Source organism: Anolis sagrei, chromosome 4 (genome assembly GCF_037176765.1).
Source record: "Anolis sagrei isolate rAnoSag1 chromosome 4, rAnoSag1.mat, whole genome shotgun sequence".
NCBI classification, from domain to species: Eukaryota; Metazoa; Chordata; class Lepidosauria; order Squamata; family Dactyloidae; genus Anolis; species Anolis sagrei.
Genome location: NC_090024.1, coordinates 45334772 through 45354512, shown reverse-complemented (window position 1 = coordinate 45354512; position 19741 = coordinate 45334772). Strand labels below are relative to the sequence as shown.

General features: G+C 36.2%; 1 protein-coding gene across 2 annotated transcripts in view; it reads left to right on the top strand.

The window, feature by feature from the left end:
* The window catches only part of SGK3 (serum/glucocorticoid regulated kinase family member 3), a 58106-nt gene extending 39952 nt beyond the window's left edge, over positions 1–18154 (top strand). For both annotated transcript variants that reach the window (XM_060775420.2, XM_060775421.2), the window contains exons 6-18: positions 1987–2062; positions 2893–2980; positions 4211–4260; positions 4998–5055; positions 6307–6390; positions 6472–6603; positions 7054–7166; positions 8715–8751; positions 8848–8934; positions 9452–9547; positions 11642–11797; positions 15368–15457; positions 17130–18154. In XM_060775420.2, the coding sequence (XP_060631403.2) occupies positions 1987–2062; positions 2893–2980; positions 4211–4260; positions 4998–5055; positions 6307–6390; positions 6472–6603; positions 7054–7166; positions 8715–8751; positions 8848–8934; positions 9452–9547; positions 11642–11797; positions 15368–15457; positions 17130–17300 (1238 nt within the window). In that variant the 3' untranslated portion in view covers positions 17301–18154. The remainder of the gene's footprint in view (positions 1–1986; positions 2063–2892; positions 2981–4210; positions 4261–4997; positions 5056–6306; positions 6391–6471; positions 6604–7053; positions 7167–8714; positions 8752–8847; positions 8935–9451; positions 9548–11641; positions 11798–15367; positions 15458–17129) is intronic.
* Positions 18155–19741: the final 1587 nt, after the last annotated feature.

The window sequence follows — 19741 nt, the reverse complement described above, 5'->3', positions numbered from 1 at the left end:
CTGTTTCATCAGATGCATGGAGTGAAGTGCCTAGGAACAGACCTTTATAACTACAAATGAGAACATGCAAATAGTAATGGAAGAGCAGAACATGTGGGTTTGGTGATGTGGTGAGAAGTATGTTTTTAACTATGATTATTGAGGGATGTAGATAGGAGGAAACATGTTGTCTAAGGCCAAGTTGAGTAGATAACCATATAAAAAGATGGAAGGAATTGTTGAAATGCAATATAATACTGACTGGACACCAGAAAGGAGATATGATCTGTGATCAACTGGGCAAAAGAATGCCAATGAGGATGGGTTAAGTCATATGTATGTATGTGTCTGTGTCAGGCCTGTAGCCGGGGGGAGGGGGTGAGTTAGGGGTTCAACCCCCCCCTCCCCCGAAATTTTTCAGGTTAAAAAAAAATCTGGTTTACTCATGAATTTTAACTGGTTAACCAAATCCCCATGCTAAGTCTATGAGATTGTACCTGCAGAAAAACCATCAAATGCACTGGAAGCATATCTTATCTTGTTTGTGATGGACAGTTCTTTCCAAATGTGAAGAGACTTCTTCAGATTTCTGCAACATTGCCAGTGTCAACAGCTACAAATGAAAGGTCGTTTTCAACCCTTAAACGTTTGAAAACATACACAAGAAGCACAATGAGGCAAGAAAGACTGACTGGACTTGCACTCTTGAGTGTCCACCGGAGTTTATCAATAGAGCCTGATTTCTGTCAAAGTGTATTGACACAGTTTTCAAGTTTTTCTAACAGATGTTGTGGTATTCTTTTGTAACTATAAATTATAAATTAGCAATCAGTTTCAGTTATTTTAAGACTTGAAATTTTAACTAAAATAGAATTTTGATTTAATGAAGTCTATATAAAATATACTTGTAACCATATAATTTAAAGTATTTTACGTTATGGCATGATGAAACATGCCTGTTACTGTTTGTTGTCTTTTACCCTAGGTCATTGCTATCTTAAATGCTGGTTATAAGTTTTAATCCTTGTTTTTTCAGTTTTATCTGCTGTTAATTCAACCCACATCGTGTGTTTTAATAAGTTTTGGCTATTTTTGGCCTTACTAACCTTGCATACCTTGTATCTTATACCTTTTACGGAGCAATAAGGGTCTTTGGACTGTATTAAAAATGTTGTTGTGTTATCAAACTACTGTTATCTACACTACTATTTGCTAAAAAAAGTTTCAACCCTCCCCAAAAAATTTTTCTGGCTACAGCCCTGATCTGTGTGTACATATTGTGTTTGTATGTCAACAACTGGGATTATTATATGTTAATTCACATACAAATAAAGTTTTTGTTTTTTTCTCTCTCACATTTAAGTTTTGATTTTGATTTTATTGTACCTGTAAACACTGTATCACATTTGCATCTTTGTCCAGTTTGGTATTATTATTATTATTATTATTATTATTATTTAATATTTATTAAAATTTAGGTTTCTTTTACCATATACTTGGATAACAAGAGTATATGGAAACAAGAACTTTTAAAATATGTTCATTTGCCCTCAAAGGATCACATGTTTTCAGCTGTATCCCCCAGTGCTCAAAAGTGTAAACTGTCTAACTGTAATATTGTACATTTTGATGTCACGGTCACAAGTATCTCCTGAATTAGATTCATTTCACCCTTCTCTTTTTTTCCTTAAATGCCACTTTTAAATTTTTGGAATAAATGGTTTAAAGGAGTGGTGCATATGCACATGTTCTTGTATATTTTTTTAATAGTAGATGTTTGGAAACCTAAAAATTGTTTGTGATCTGGTCTAGCTTGTTGCAGAACTTGTTGAATTTTATGGGGCCATTTTAAAGTTGGCAGATATTGTCAGGAGAACGGGTGCAAATGGGCAGTCCATTTTTTGATATGGAACTGATCAGCCTTGAAATAATCTCATAAAAATGTGAATATGTATTGTAAAACACAGGTTTTGATATCTGTTATTTCCTCATTTTTCTTTTAAACAGATTTTATTAAGCAGAGAAGAGCAGGACTGAATGAATTCATTCAAAATTTAGTACAACAGTCAGAACTTTGCAATCAGTAAGTGAACTATTTTTCCTAGAATGAATAAATAAGACGATGTGGCCATAAACACAGAGGTTGTCAGTACTCCACTGGAAAGTTTGGTAAAGGTATCTGACTGGAGAGTTCTGATAATCATAGTCCAAAAATATTTTCAAGTCTCTGATAATGTTTTTAAACTACCTATGATTGTCAAATCTTACTCAAAAAAAGTTAATCAAAGAAAATTTGCTTAAGTTTGAATTTACTTGTGATTAGCAAATGCTACACACAAAGAAGAAAGGCTGATTATTATCCTCCATAGTCTACTTTAGATGAGCACTCAGCAGCCCATGGTTACATAGAAAAAATAAATTGACCTCCGCTGTGATCCAGGAAGGCAATTCCTAGGGTTGTAAATTTATTCATTGCACTGTTCAAGAGCACTGCTTCTTAAACTATGTGTCCTGACCCCCAAATGGGGTCTCCTTTGCTCAATGTGAGGTTCTTGGAAATTTTTCTGATGGTCCTCTACTGGCTATTTTAGACATTTACACAAATCTGTTGTGCAGTGTTTACAGTTACATCTACAGAAGATACTTCAGTTGTATTTCATAAGAAGGAAAATCAGCCTGTTTAGCAAGCTTTGGAAATGTTGGTTTGATATCAGGAAATGATTTATTTTTTATACCTTTTTTATACACCTATATAACTGCAGTCACCTAAAAATTTCTCAGACCAAAAGGGGTCTTGAGCGGAGAAGTTTAAGAAGCCCTGATCTAGAGTGATCTCTCAGAAGGTATACAGTGTGATCAGAAAGAAAGGAAACAATAATAATCTGTAATATAATGTTTAATCCCCTTTTTTAGCCCAGATGTGAGATCGTTTCTTCAGATGGACAATCCAAAGCATCAGTATGATCCATCTGAAGATGAGGATGAAAGGAACAGTCAAAAGGTAACTGTTGCCACGCATTACCAAACACAGAGAAATTGTCGGATTTCCTACCCTAGTAAAAATTGTTGTTTTGTACTACAGTGTAAAGGGAAATGTATTTTCTGGTTCCTTGAGGGTTACTAATCAAAATATGCTTAATACTATACCCCATACTATACCATACCAAAAACTCTATATTGACTTGAAATTGAAATATAGTAGTTAAAGGCAAATAAAGACAAACTTAATTTAATGTCATGCAGTTTTTACTCTATTATAAAACTGATTTTACTGTATAATAAACAATGATTTTATTTTAATTTTTTATTTAAAGTCTTATTTCCTCTTTTTTGCTGATTGCTAATGGTAGTTTGAGTTCCGTTTAATGAAGATTCTACTGTATTTTATGAAATAAGTGTTAAAACATATATTACAAAATCATCCACAACTTAAAGGCTGTTTAATTGTTTTATAAGCTATAATACTCGCTTGCACTGCATGAATATCAATCCACCCCAAAGAAGGAGCTCCCACCACACTCCAGGGCAGAGAGTTCCACTACTGAACAGCTCTCGCAGTCAGAAAGTTCTTCTTAATGTTTAGATGGAATCTCCTTTCCTGTAGTTTGAAGTCATTGTTCCAGTCCTATGGAACAATTTAAAACATGAATAGGTATCTTTCCCATGTTCGGTGATTAATGCTGTAAATGGCTGCCTTAGATATTAAATATATTACCACAAACAAAAGGCAATCTTTTCTGAGGAAAGGAAAGGCTGTGACTATATGAAATATTCTCTAAACACATAGGTAGTATTCAGTGTAGTGACTTCCAGTGTTACTTTTCATAACTGCATTTCCTTTGTCAGAGTCATAGCTTTTTGTCAAAACAACTTGAATTTTCCCTTGGTCAGCACAATAAGTTATGTGGAAAATATAGACTTTGGTCTGAAAAATAAGAGAACTGTCTGAAAAACAGTGTTGAAAAAAAGAGCAATTTACACTTTTAAGTTTTTTCAGCTTGCAAGAACACCCCTGCAATGACTGGAATCACACTAATTAACCTTTGTTCCTTTGAAAGACCAGGTTGCAAAAGGACAGTTGCATACTTTGTGTAAAAATAATGAATTGGATATTTTTTTCTAAGGGGAGGAAGAACTATTACCTGAAATGTTAAGATTTCTAATAAATACATACCGTATGTTTGAAATTTTGATCTAATTTTAATGTTTGTTTTTGTCTTGCATTGAACAGCTAAATTCTATCTCACAAAATATCAACCTGGGACCATCTGGAAATCCTCAGTAAGTTTCAGTTAAATATCAACTACACTTTGCACTTTCTTCGTTAAGTATGAAAAAAAATTAAACAAGTACATGAATATATTTGCCATTTTTAGCTATTTGAAGAAAGTGGAACTATGGTAACTTGGAATGGAGTACATCTTTTCTTGCATTTTATGCAAGTGTAAGGCCAATGTAAGGGGAAAAGAGGAACTTGTGGGAACTGAATGAAACAAATATTGAGCAAAAAAAGTGTGGAGGGCAGTGAGAAATGTATTCATAATAAAGAAAGTGCTTTGTGGAGCAGGTGCTATTCAGTCAGGATGAAAAGGAGCAGATGTCTTATTTGCTGAATGTGAGTTATAGCAGGGATGGTCCCACCAATAGGGCACAGCAGGATGACAGAGTTTGGGTGACATGGATGGGCAGGGAACAGTTAGGTTCATATAGTCAGTCCTATGTGCCAAACTGATATGGATGGTTTTGTGTACTACGTTATTGACTTAGGTGGGTAGTAGAGACAATTTATTCTCTACTTCAGGTAATAGAATGGAGTAGAGTGGCCTAGAAATTAGGGAGACAATACAGAAGGGATGATCACTGGAGAGAGAGAGAGAGAGAGAGAGAGAGAGAGAGAAATCAGTGTGGGAGGAAGATTAATATGTGGAATGTTGGCCACCATGCTGCTAAGTAATGCCACAGAAATCTTAATACCTTGATTACCTTAAGTGACCTCCTTTATTCTGAATCCTTTTTAGTGCTAAACCAACAGACTTTGACTTCCTGAAAGTTATTGGGAAGGGCAGCTTTGGCAAGGTAAGCTTTTTCAAAAAACAAAAAAAACTTATGTCAAGGGCAGGCAGCTTCCAAAGATTCAGGGGATACATTCCACTCCACTTTTCCAAATTTCAGAGACTATAATCCCTCCTCCTACCCCATACCCAACACCTCACATTACTGTCGTAGGGGGCACAGTTGGCATTTGCCAACAATTTTAAGAGCAGTCTACTTAGGGGGGTTGTTCTGGTCCTTTATGATTTTGAGCTTAAAACAGGCTGTGGGATCTTGAAAATGCTGCAGCCAGCCAATTGAATCCCCTAAGAGTGCTGAATTAGATATACATATACACAAATACATGTACATATATAGTAAATGTAAAGGCTTCCCCTAGACATTTAGTGTAGTCGAGACCAACTATGAGTGGTGATGTTCATCTACATTTCTAAGCCTAAGAGCTGGCATTGTCCATAGACATCTTCTACGTCATGTGGCTGGCATGACTGCATGGAACATTGTTACCATCTCGTCAAAGTGGTACCCATTGATTTACTCACATGTGCATGTTTTCGAACTGCTAGGTTGGCAGGAGTTAGAACTAACAACAGGAGCTCACCCCATCCACAGATTCAAACTGCCAACCTTTCGATCAGCAAGTCCTGCAGCTTAGCGGTTTAACCCATTGCACCACCGTGGTTCCATGCACATACATACATATACACAAACTCACATACAGATCACTTTGCCTGAATGTTGCAGGGTTGGATGCAAGCTGGGGACAGGGGCATTTTGCCCATCCTTTTTGTATATGTTCTGTTTTCCTACTGTTCTGTATGATCTTAATTTGGTTTTATTGTTTAGGAAAATCCTCTTTCCTTAATGACATGAGTGGATGGACTGTAGCTCAGTGGTTGAGCAGTTGGCTTCTATATAAAGAGGTGCCAGCTTTGATCGCTAGTATTCCTGTTTAAAAAGAATTAGATAGCCAGTGATGTGAAAGGCATCTGCCTGTAATCCTGAAGAGATTATTTCAATGTGTAAATAATACTGGACTAGATTAATTGCCGAAATTTTGTGGAGGGGCAGATATGGGGTCCTCCTTACATTGGACTAAATCCCTCATGATAAGGAATGGTGGAAATCATAATCCAAAAGCATTACCGGTCCCAAACAACTTCCTGTCTGTATATGCAAAAGGCCTAAATAGTTAGTAGCTAATGGTCAAGTATGTTACTTCTCTCGTTTTAGTTCCAGAAGAAAAATTCACTCTGTATCCAAATTCTTCTTCAGGTTCTTCTCGCAAAACGAAAACTGGATGGAAAATTTTATGCTGTTAAAGTACTACAGAAAAAAATTGTTCTAAACAGGAAAGAGGTAAAAGGAAATAGATATTTCATTTTCCTCTATAATTACAAATTGTTCCTATTTACTTATTGACCTTTCACTTCCTTTCAGCAAAAACATATCATGGCTGAACGTAATGTCTTATTGAAAAATGTGAAGCATCCATTTTTAGTTGGATTGCATTATTCATTCCAAACCACGGAAAAGCTTTACTTTGTTCTGGATTTTGTTAATGGAGGGGAGGTAAGTATATTTTGGAGTATTTATCTTTTGGAGGAATGGTATCTGCTAGAAAGCAAAGTTGTCACTATCTCAGCCTCCCATGTGGACATTTTCAGATTTTGGAGTATTTCAGATTTCAAAATTCTAAATAAGAGATCCTCAACTTGTATTGAAAGTTAAAATGTAAGATTACCAGCATATTATGCAATCAGTAGCGGCTTATATTGGCTTAATATCCTTAATGAAGAATAGTTAGTTTATTTACTAGCTGGAGCAGAAGCATGCAGTGGCAACAGATGTGACAAAATAAGGAAATGGCTAAGGGAAGGATGTGATTAATTATGCCCTGAAAGAATAAATTTTCACTCTTTTTATAGTCATTCAGTGGAAAATTGCAGATTGTGATAATCTGTTGCTAAGAATGACAACATAATGCCACAGTCTTTTAACTTGCATTCTGAATGGTTTCAGCTCTTCTTTCATTTGCAAAAAGAACGTTCCTTTCCTGAACACAGAGCCAGGTTTTATGCTGCTGAAATAGCCAGTGCACTGGGCTACCTACACTCCATTAAAATTGTATACAGGTAAAGATTTATATTACATTAAGTTGTTAAAAGTACAAATAAATTATCAGAGTTGACTAGAAACATTTTGTACTCTTTCTACTTATTTGGGTCTACCACTAACAGTTTACATTTTAAAAAATATACAGAACTAATTCACAGCAACTAATCATAACAACCAACATAAAAAACATGAAAGAAAGACAAGAGAAAGAAGAGAAAGAAAAATACCGTGTACATACATATACTTACATATATTTTATAAATTCATACTATATATAGAGAGAGAGCTAAATCTAACTTCACAAAAATCTATTAATGTAAACACAGCTGAACTAATTGCAACCCTAACTAAAACAGAAAGAATTTGTCTCCATTTCCAGGCTATAATGTGATAGTGGAAAACAATTAATAAAAATTATATTGTACTGCCATTACAGATAATTACTAAATCTACTTGCTAACAGATTAGTAATCATAACTATAAAATTCACTGCGTTGCTGTGAGTTTTCCAGGCTTTATGACCATGTTCCAGAAGCATTCTCTCCTGACGTTTCGCCCACATCTATGGCAGGCATCCTTAGAGGTTTTGAGTTCTGTTGGAAACTAGACAAGTGAGGTTTGTATATCTGTGGAGAAACCTCACTTGCTAAGTTTTCAACATACCCCTCAATCTCTGAGGATGCCTATCATAGATGTGGTCAAAACACCAGGAGAGAATGCTTCTGGAACATGGCCATACAGCCCGGAAAATTTACAGCAACCCAATGAATTTTATAGCTTTACTCTCCATTTTCCCCACAACTCCACTTGCACGCTATACCCTAAATATTGGAACTACATTATCATTTGCTCTGTCTGCAACTTCAAGAAACAACTATATGCTTATTAAGTTGTGTGTTCATTTTTACATGTCTAAGTAACATTAATTTTCCCTAGCCCTAACATTTTTCCTTATATTGTTTGAACCTTTCCATGAGTTGCAATGAAGATCTATACCTTCCATAGGAAGTTTCTCTTGACTTCAATTTCCAGTTATCTTGCTCTATGTTCACAAGATCTTTGTAAAATAACCAATTCTGCTTTTAAAATCTTTCCCTCTTCATTCAGTAAGGTAACTAATAGTATCTTAGGGAAACCTCTTTGTTTATGTTTACACCAAAACCACAGAAGTGCCTTTCTAATATAGTGAGTTTTAAATCCAGTATGTATCTTGAATTTATCTTACCAAATATATCCATGCTAACCAAATCTTAAATCATGACCCTCTAAATCAGTGGATCTCAACCTGTCAGTCTCCAGGAGTTTTGGCCTATAACTCCCAGAAATCCCAGCCAGCTTACCAGCTGTTAGGATTTCTGGGAGTTGAAGGCCAAAACATCTGGGGACCCACAAGTTGAGAACCACTTCTATAAATCCAAGAGCCTCTGCCACTAACAGTTTCTTGACATACACATAAAGCGTGAATTATTTTAAAAGCTCATGCAAGCATTCATGTTTATTGTTAGACATTTTACTTAGCTATCTGATTTTGAAACTGTCTTTTCCTTTTTTATGTGTATATTCAGAGATTTGAAACCAGAAAACATTCTTCTAGATTCAGTGGTAAGTAGATATACTTATTGCCCAAGAATGCTTTCAGGTACTGTAATCACTCACACCGTACATTGTTTTACAGTAGAATATCTGTTCTCAATGCAGGGACATGTTGTCTTAACAGATTTTGGGCTTTGTAAAGAAGGAATGGCTACTTCGGACACTACAGCAACATTTTGTGGAACTCCTGAGGTGAGTTCATTTTTGTTAATAGTGGTTTTGTTATATATTGAAGAACTGTTTCCAGGATTTGCAGAGTGGATATTAAAACAGATGTGTCTATAGAAATTCAAGGCCCAGCTGCATTGTCCTTTCTGCTTGTTCTCCTTTTTTGCTGGAAAGTAAAACCACCCGCTTTTGTCAGGAGCTGAATGTGTAGCCAGATTTTAAAGAAAGCATGTAAATGCAAATATTGGCCTTGCACAAGTAGATTTGAAAATAATTCCTATTATGTATGCATTATGATAAAATGAATGCAGCTTAAGCGTTAGAAACATAGTGCTAAATAAGGATACGGGTTGTCAGTCGACTATGCTATCTAGGGAGGTAGATAGGAGAACAAAAAAGTCAAGGTGAGTTAATGGGTACAAAAAGCTATGTTTTAATACTGTTAAGAAATGCCCAACCTTACAAAATAACTTCTAATGTTTATTGACATTTGCCAGACAATATATACTCAGACAAAAAAATACTATATTTCCTCCTACAGTACCTTGCCCCTGAGGTGATCAGAAAACAGCCCTATGATAACACAGTAGATTGGTGGTGTCTTGGAGCTGTTCTATATGAAATGTTATATGGTTTGGTAAGTATTTAGTGATTTTCACATCTCATGCCTTAACTAATACATCTGAATTATTTTGAATGTTGGTTGCTAGGAGACACGGTCTACTTGTGTTCTTCTACGGCTGACATGAAGTGTAGGACTTGCCTGGATTTGTCAGCACTAATCTTGTTCACATGAGAGCTAGAGTGGTGTATTAGCTGGAGCATCTAACTATGACTCTGGAGATCAAGATTAAAATTCCTACTCAGCCATAGAAATCCACTGGGTAACCTTGGGCAAGTCACATTCTCTTAACCTCAGCGGAAGGGCAAAAACAAATCCATTCTGAACAAACCTTGCTGTGAAAGGTTTGCTTTAGAGTCACCATAAACTTGGAGCAGCCCAAGACAACAGCAGTATTATTTATAGTACGGTAGTCTATCAGTAAATGCTAGTGTTTGGTTCCAGAACCTGCTGTGGTTACTAAAATCTGTGGATGCGCAAGTACAATTATATAAAATGGCATCCCTTATATAAAATGGCAGACAACTCAAATGAGTGCCAGAGAGAGCCTGCAAATCTGTGAAATGGTGGGAGGCTCAGGCTACAGCATAACAGGATTAGCACACATAAAAATCAAGGTTTCCTTTTTGGATTTTTTAATATATATTTTTGAGCCTTGGATGTAGAACCTGTGGACATGAAAGTCCTTGCTCCATTGTACCAGGGCTGTTCCTGATCACAAGATGTAAGAACAGAACATTTATTGTTCATATTTATGAACTGGTTGCTTTATTTTCAACAGGTCTTTTATTGTTCTTGGTATTCTTTTGTTAATTTCCTGACTTCCTAGTGGAAACAGATTATGTCATGCTGCACAAATGGAACTGACAACTGTGGCAGTAATTTTGCTATTCATTGCTAAATTGAATGGATTGAGCTAGAAAAAAACAGTATCAGTGACATGGATATTAGGAACACATTCTCATTTGCCATCCCATTTCTCCTTCATCAGAAAAATATGCCTGTTTTAGACATTTATAGTTCAGAAATATATATGTTTTTCAGCACTTTGGAGGATGCTCACCTTTCTTTCACTCCTTGGTCATTTTTCAAAATGCTTTCTTTATCTTAAAGGTAACACGAGGATGTTTTGTCTTATGTCTATTATAACAGGCTGTGTTTTTTATTTAGTTATAATTCATGTATATAAATAAAGATTATTATTATTATTATTATTATTATTATGTTGGTTAAGCAATGTTTTCAAAAGTAAGATAATGAAAAAGCATTTTAAGTTGTAGTAACAACTGATAATAGGAATGTCAATGAAAATATGGCAAAAAATATAAACAGCAGATATTGCCAAATGAAACAAAACTGCTCTCCTGTCGTGACCATGAAGGCTAGAGATTTTTAACAACTCTGATTGTTTTCATTTCTACTCACTCTGAGGTTTTTTTTTTCTCTTGAAATCCAGATGTGACCCGGTGTGTACCTTTGCTATCATCTTGTGCTTTGGGTACATAATGATCTGTCCAGATTTTATTTTTTTGTTTTGTTATATTTTTAGTTTAGTTGACTGCTAGGTCTTGGGTGGTTAGCAAATATGAAACTGTAAAACAGAGGAGACCAATTATAAAAATATTTAATATGCATCACTTTGTATTGATGCAGTCATAAAAGCGGCATACAACCCGGAAAACTCACAGCAACCCAGTGATTCCAGCCATGAAAGCCTTCGATAACACATATTTTAAAGTAATCATTTCAGAAAGTCCAAGAAAAAAGGATCCCAGTTCCTCTTGGAACTTACAACACAGATAACTGGATGCTCTTGGGTATTGTCTCCTTAGTGAGCTCTATGACGAACTTGGCTATCATTGCCCAGATTTGCTAACACAAGTGATCATCCCAAATTATGACCCAAGTCCAGTTAGACACTTGCAGTAACCATATGATGCCCAGCTATCTCTTGTGCTCAAGATTTGCTCCCAAAAGTTTCCAATCTTCTGGAGAAGGTTTTTAGGGTTCACCTCCTGCTTACGTTTAGATAAGGACAGTGTGGTACCCGACCTTATGCTTTTATCCCAACATTGTTTCCTAACTGTGTTCCTCTCATCCTCTTTCTAGCCTCCTTTTTACTGCCGTGATGTTGCTGAGATGTACGAAAACATTCTTCACAAACCCCTACATTTAAGGCCAGGCATCAGTCTCACCGCTTGGTCTATTCTGGAAGAACTTTTGGAGAAAGACAGACAAAACAGACTTGGAGCTAAAGAAGATTTTGTATGTATAATATATGAAGTCAATCAAAGTAGTAAACAAATAAAAGAGTATTGTTATGTTTAGGACTGTAATAACACTAAATAAGAATTCTAAATATTGTCTTAACTTTCGAATTTTTGGTTGCTATGATAAACCTAAAAAGTACGTGTCAACTGATTGATATGAAACATAGAGACTGAGGTTGGGTGCTGAACTTCTGTCCAGCAGGAAAAATACACTAATACTGTCAGTTTTTTAAAAGTAGACTGATGTCGTGACAGTTTTTTTTTCCGGTATAGAATTTCAGGTTCAGTGGTACATGGAAAATTTTTTGCATCAAAGAGTAAATTAATAGAATGTTCCATCTACAGCTGAATGTATAATGAAGATTTGTTATCACTAATCCAAGATGCATTAATGGCACTTAAGTAAGCATAGATTATGGTTTTCAACAGTATGTGGTGGGGTTTTTTTCTAACTAGAAAGTTTTATGTTTTAAAGAGGTTTATAGAAGGAGATGATTATGTAAAGCAATTAAATCTATATTCAGGCAGTCCTCAAGTTATGATTGTCACATATATATTTCATATTGCAAGGTCAATATTACACCCATATTCTGTAGGTAAGCTGAAGCAGAGAGCTCAGCTTACCTAAGAGTACCTGTAGAAGGAAAACTTTGACTGGGATGTTCTGATTCACTGCTCAGCCAATAAACTTCATTCTGCTAATTTAAAAATAAAACCTCCATTGATCCACTTTAAAGTGGGTTCCTTTCTGACTCAAAAAAAGAATTCCAATATATTTCTGGGGGTAAAAGTGCCATATTTTTTACAATAGTGTTTCTGAGTGCAGAATCAAGAACATGCTAGTATTAGAAAATATCCAGTTGAAGTGGAGTTCTGGTTTTGAATATAAACTATAAAGCTGCCAGTCCCCCATTTCTCCTCATTTGCAAAATTCTTTGAAATGTGACTATTTTCCCCATTTTAAAATTTTGCACAGCAGGGAGCTGAAAATCTTAAGACACTGTTTACAGCTCTTAAGATGACAGATTCATAAAATCCCTAGTTTGTGGGTCCTATTCTATGTGAATTCTGCAGTAAAGATAATTTTGGGGGGATGAAAATGTTCTGTCTGCCTCTGTATAGTCAGATCAATGATGATGTGATTTGATCACATAGTGGTTGTAAATTCCTCAGATCCTGAATGTTTCAAGTATTAATCCTCCTGCATTAAGATTTAAAAAACTCATCATGTGAGCAGAGAGATGCTTCTTGGTCCCAGTGTATTGTAATTTAGGATAAACTATACATTTCTGAGCCCCCTAGTGGCATAGTGGGTTAAACCACTGAGCTGCTGAACTTGCTTACCAAAAGGTTGGCAGTTCAAATTTGGGGAGCAGGGTGAGCTTCTGCTGTTAGGCCCAGCTTCTGCCAACATAGCAGTTAAAAAACATACAAATGTGAGTAGATCAATAGGTACTGCTTCTGTGGGAAGGTAACAGTACTCCATGCAGCCATGCTGGCCACATGAACTTTGTGGTGTCTATGGACAGCATTGGCTTTTCGACTTAGAAATGCAGATGAGCACCACCCCCAGAGTCAGATATGACTAGACGTAATATCAGGGGAAACCTTTACCTTTACATTTCTTATCTTTTTCAGATATTTCTTGACATTAGTGAGAATTTCAAAATTTCCACCCACAGACGATATTTTGATTTGTCTTAAATAGGACAACATACTAATGACTAAACCCCATCACTTGTGATTTGTGGCATCATGATCAGGTAGAAGACAGCACTAGACAGTTACTCCTTTTCAGGAGACAGTATTTAAGGTCTAGTTCTGTGTGGATTCTGCAACAAAATGAAATACTAAACTAAAAAGTTCTGTCCTCGTATATGAGAGTTAAATAGTCATCCTCTTGAAAGACTTAAACTCCTTTAAAAAGCATTGAATCATTTAATCTCCTAGTATTGCTGGCTGAGCAGCATTGCTTCTTTTCCTTCCTAAGCTCCTCTGCCTCAGTAGTTAAAGAAACCACGTTATTGCAGAGATAAAGCAAAAAATATATACTAAACTGATTATTTTAAAACAGTAACTTCCCTAACGCATTTTATCCTTTCCTTTTCCTCACCTTTTGTTCTCTGGGATTATTGGCCAGAGAAAGCATGAAAGGGAGATGTACACTGACAATATAACTTTTCCTGTATTACAAACACATACAGAACAGATGGCTATGTTCTGACTCATCCAGTTTGTTTAATATTACTGCTGTACGCTTATGCAAAGATCAGCAACATGCCTATTAGCTAGCACTGACAACTCCATAGAAAGAACACACAGATAGTTGAAACAATTCTTGCAACCTTGGTTTTTTTTTTGGAATACTATTAGGAATCTGAACAGAAATTGTCAAGGGTTGCTCACTGTATTTCATTGATGGTAGGAGAGTAACAAATGGTGATTTCCTGCATTCACTCATTCAAGGTCTACAGTACACAAAGTCAACCATGTCATTTTGGCATGGCAGGCAGAAAATCCTGAATCACCTTCGCCTATTCTCTACAGTGAAATTATAATAATATAAAAGTAAATGATTAAGAATTTGTTGCCTGAGGTGATTGCTACACTTTGCCTAATTGCCAACTCTGTAACCTTCCCAACGTTTTTTTTGTTTGTTTGTTAATACTATGATTTATCCCATTTTCACAAAAGTATTCAAAGAGAATTTGAAGACTGATGAAATGCTAGGCAGTTAAACAATTCGTTTGAACTATTCAGGGGGGGGAAATCCCTAGTGCAGTAGCCTCTGACTATTTTGGATCATAACTCTCATCATCCACGTGCTGACCAGGGATGGATGGTGTTTTTGTCTGTAACCATTTTATTAGTAAACTCATACAAATGGCTTATGTACGTCTATGCAGTGCATCCTTTAGACCAGTTATGGGCAAATTTGGCCCTCCAGGTGTTTTGGACTTCAACTCTGGCTGCTAGGAATTATGGGAGTTGAAGTCCAAAACACCTGGAGGGCCAAGGTTTGCCCATGCCTGCTTTAGACCTTTTTATCCACATTTGGAAGACCTGTGCTGATTTTCTGTCTCACATAATACTCCCTTCTCTTATGGTGAGTAGTTTGCTAGTCGTCTGCTTGTGTGAGTCACAGAGACCATGAAGAAGAAGGGTAGGTTGTTGGCCTGTAACCATAGATCTTTGAGTGGACATCTTTGAACTCACACAACATCTGCCTTTCCTTTCTTTTATGTTTCCTGTTCTCTAAAGCTTCTTGGCTGCTGCTTTGATGTCCAGGGAACTGAGGGACTATATGGGATTTGTGTTGCTCACAGACACACATGGAAGAGGGACTACCACCAAAACCTTTTCATAATAGCTTTAGAAGGTTCAGAAAAATGCACTGCATGAAGAAAGTGGGAATTGTAGTCCAAAACATCTTGGTAGTACTTTGCTGGGGAAAGAGTCACATATATCACTAGAGCAACAATAAAGAGCTGCTTGATAGATATTAGACAAGAATGTATACCATGTGGTGTAGTTTGTATAAAGTGGTCTTTATCTTTTATTTCAGCTTGAAATTCAAAGTCATCCCTTTTTTGAATCTCTCAACTGGACTGACCTTCTGCAAAAAAAGATCCCACCCCCATTTAACCCTAATGTGGTAGGTGCAATGGCTTGTACTATTCTTAGTATGTGATCCATACAATAAGTTAAGCTACTAAAAGACTGGTAATAACTGCATTCAGTTTCAAGAAGTTGGATAAAATACCATTATCCTCAAATCAAAATATTTTAAACAGAGGAATGATTTAAAAAAAAGAACTGGGGGAGGTTCATATGAAGCTTTAAATCATATAGTTAAAATAAACGGCTAAATAGCAGCGAGGGAGGGTTGATATTCTTTAGAATCATTAACTGAACAGGTCTGATTTGGAAAAATTTGGAGAATGTCTAATTGACTGGAGAATGTCTAATTGAATTTGGATTCAGTCTGTGGAGCAGACTGAATCCAAATTCAAATCTCCCCAGACTTTTGTTAGTTTACTCAGACCAAACACCTGAACAAAGTTAGTACGTTCCGATCACGGACTACTCCATCTAAAGGAAGGTATGAGAAAGCAGTATGGGAGGGAGAAGAGAGCTTCAATTGTTTTGGTTTTGAGGTTTGTTTTGTTTGTTGTTCTAGTTTCTGATTTTACTAAAGTTCAATGCCAATGTTTTGTGGGTCAGTTGAAATCATATGCTGTGGGCTTACGAAGCTGGTAGTTATAAAAAACACAATTGTTTTTTTAAAAAATCAAAACAAAAAGCAGGATAGCACAACAAACTCTGAAATCTGTTTGACTGAAAATCAAGAGTTTACCATGCCTGTAAATTGTATTGACTTGCAAACCAATAGAACAAAAGTTATGGATAGTTGTCAATTTCGAATGTCATTCATGGTAAACATGACAATTTAGTTTTTACAGTTGAAATTCACTGGGTTGTTGTAGGTTTTTCAGGCTGTATGGCCATGTTCTAGAAGCATTCTGTCCTGACGTTTCACCTGCATCTATGGCAGGCATCTTCAAAGGTTGTGAGGTCTGTTGAAAACTAGGAAAGTTGGGTTTATATATTTGTGGAATGTCCAGGGTGGGAGAAAGAACTCTTGTCTGTTGGAGCTAGGTGTGAATATTCCAGTTGGCTACCTTGATTAGCATTTGATGGCCTGACAGTTTTTTGATGTGGCTTGTTAGTGCCGGGGGAATCCTTTGTTGAGAGGTGATTAGCTGTCCCTGATTGTTTCTTGTCTGGAGTTCCCTTGTGTTTAAGTGTTCTTTCTTTACTGTCATAATTTTAGAGTTTTTAATACTGGTAGCCAGATTTTGCTCACTCTGACAACTACCATGTCAAGCTACACAGAGAAGCCACTGAAATCCACAAGCATGTGTACAATTTCAACAGAAAGGAAGAAACAATGAAAATGGACAAAATCTCTGAAGATGCCTGCCATAGATGCAGGCGAAACGTCAGGAGAGAATGTTTCTAGAACATGGCCACACAGCCCGAAAAACTTATAACAACCCAGTGATTCTGGCCATGAAAGCTTTAGACAATAAATTGAAATTCAGCTTTGCAGCTCAGCCAAAACAAGCAACCTCCGAATCAATCAGAACTTGAACCTTTCATAATAATTGGAGCATAATCTGTCCTGAATTTTGTGATTTCTTAACATCTTGTTTACATACACTAAAATATTTTGCTGAGTAATTAGTTTTTTTTCCTCTTTTTGAACAGAAATGTGAGAAATATACTCTTCTTTACCATTTTTGTATTGCTTTTTTTTCTCTTAGTCCGGTCCAGATGACATCAGGAATTTTGATACAGCTTTTACAGAAGAGATGGTACCTTATTCCGTTTGCATTTCTTCTGACTATAATATTGTAAACGCCAGTGTACTAGAAGCAGATGATGCATTCATTGGATTTTCTTACGCTCCACCTTCTGAAGACTTATTTCACTAAAAAATTCCCAAGATGAGGAATGCGTCAGAAGTCATCTCTTTAGACGGACTGAAACATTTTGATTGTGAACCTTTTCTAATTATGTACAACTAGTGCCTCATTTGATATGATGAACAACTTTTTCTGCTGTAATATGAGGAGTCTGGGCATTTTGGCTACTTAAGACTGTTACACCTGCTGAACAAAACTATATTTAAATCAAATACCTTTAGTTAGCTGTTCTTAGCCTTGAGACTATTTTAAAATAAGGATACTGACTGTTTCCCTCCAGTTTACATTAGCATATCCGGATTTGGCTGTTTTTAATAGCAGCTTGCTTTAGCACATTTAAAAGCCTTTGTAACTAGCTATGTTGACTTTGTGCTTGAACTGCTACTATGCAATAATTTTTGGTATATTACTATTTAAGAAAAGATAAGCTTACCCAGTACAGTCTTTCAGCCAAGTTGATTTATTGGCAATACTTCCCTTTCACTTCGTAGCTTTAATAAGATGCAAAGATTTCTACAATATTTTTCACTTTGAAATCAAACTGTGCCACCTTTATTCATAGTGGGTCCAGAAGTACAGTAATTTATTCCAAAAATTGATTAATTCCAGCTGTAAAGCCTAGAAATGCACTGTCTAGGTTAGGTGTATGTGGAACAATCAGCCTTAAATATTTATTGATAACAACAACATGTCTCACACTGACTGCAATTTTTCCTCTTCTTGTAGAAGAAGCTGAAGTGTTATTTTCCCAAAGAAATAAATGACTAAAAAATTACTGCATTTGTAGAAGGGAAGCTTCCTTCGTGTATTTTGAAAACTAATATATTACAATGTGATTGTATTAAAAATCCATGTGTCTTTGAGACTTTTTCATTTTGTTTAGTTCTTAATTAGCAGTGAAATGCTGCCACAATTAGTTGTAAAATAAATAATTCTCAAAGAAATTGAGCAAAATGGAATTTCCCATTTGAAATAAATAGCCTACTGTGTCTTGTTTCCTCATTGGCCAAAATTTAAAGTGTAAAGGAGAAGCAACAAAAACAATCTATAAGTTGAAAGAATACCAGATGCTGGAGGGTATTTTTCAGAGGAAGGAACTTGCAAAATCACCTCTGAGTATTGTTTCCCCAAGAAAAGTCTATGGAATTCTAATATTTGTAATTTGTTGAAGCATAGTTGTGTTCCCTGGCTGAAACTGTTAAATATTCTTCCCTATGAAACAACAAGTTACAACAACAACAAACAGCATTTATTTTTTGGAAAATAGGAATCTCCATAACCTGTTGGAGATTTTATGATCTTTGGAAAGGCATGACCTTGGTAGAAGTCACAACCTTTTGAAAAATGATGCCATAATCTCTCTCAAAAGCTTGACCTATTAGAGTCATGTCCTTTTGGGAAAATGGCATTCATGCAAGGCAATTAGGTTACTCAGTTGTTAAACTGATCTACCTTGGTATTTCTTTGAACTATTAAGGTAAAGGTAAAGGTTTCCCCTGACATTAAGTCTAGTCATGTCCAAATCTGGGGAGTGGTGCTCATCCCCATATCTGAGCCAAAAAGCCAGTGTTTTCCATAGACACTTCCAAGGTAATGTGGCCAGCATGACTGCATGGAGCTCCGTTACCTTCCTGCAAAAGTGGTTTCTACTGATCTACTCACATTTGCATGTTTTTGAACTGCCAGGTTGGCAGAAGCTGGGGCTAACAGTGAGAGCTCACCCCATTCCCTGGATTCGAACCACTGACTTTTCAGTCGGCAAGTTCAGCAGCTCAGGGGCTTAACCCACTGCTGTTAGGGACAAAGATATGCCAATGCACAAAAAAAAACAACAACATATATATACAGCAGTTTCCGAAGTGTTCTTTTTAGTTGACCAAAAACATGTACTCTCCCTTAAAATGTATTTGCCTTTAAATCATGCTCCCAAGAGACATAAATAAGCAGACTTCTTTAAAATAATATAGTTGGTTTACTCACAAACTTCATGTATTCGGCATACAGATACTTTGCTTATCGATCCAGTTACAAATAGATTTGAAGCAGTTTCTCAGTGTAAGTAACACGGGGCATCTCTTATAATCAACAGTCCATAATCTAAAGCAGGGGTCCCCAAACTAAGGCCCGGGGGCCGGATACTCCCTTCAGGGTCATTTACTCAGCTCTCGCTCAGGGTCAACCTTAGTCTGAAATGACTTGAAAGTACACAACAACAACAACAACAACAATTCTATCACATCAGCCAAAGCAGGCCCACACTTCCCACTGAAATACTAATAAGTTTATATTTGTTTAAATTGTTCTTCATTTTAATTATTGTATTGTTTTAAATTGGTTTTTGTACTACAAATAAGATATGTGCAGTGTACATAGGAATTCATTCATGTTTTTTCTTTCAAATTATAATCTGACCCTCCAACAGTTTGTGGGACTGTGGCCTGGCCCTCTGT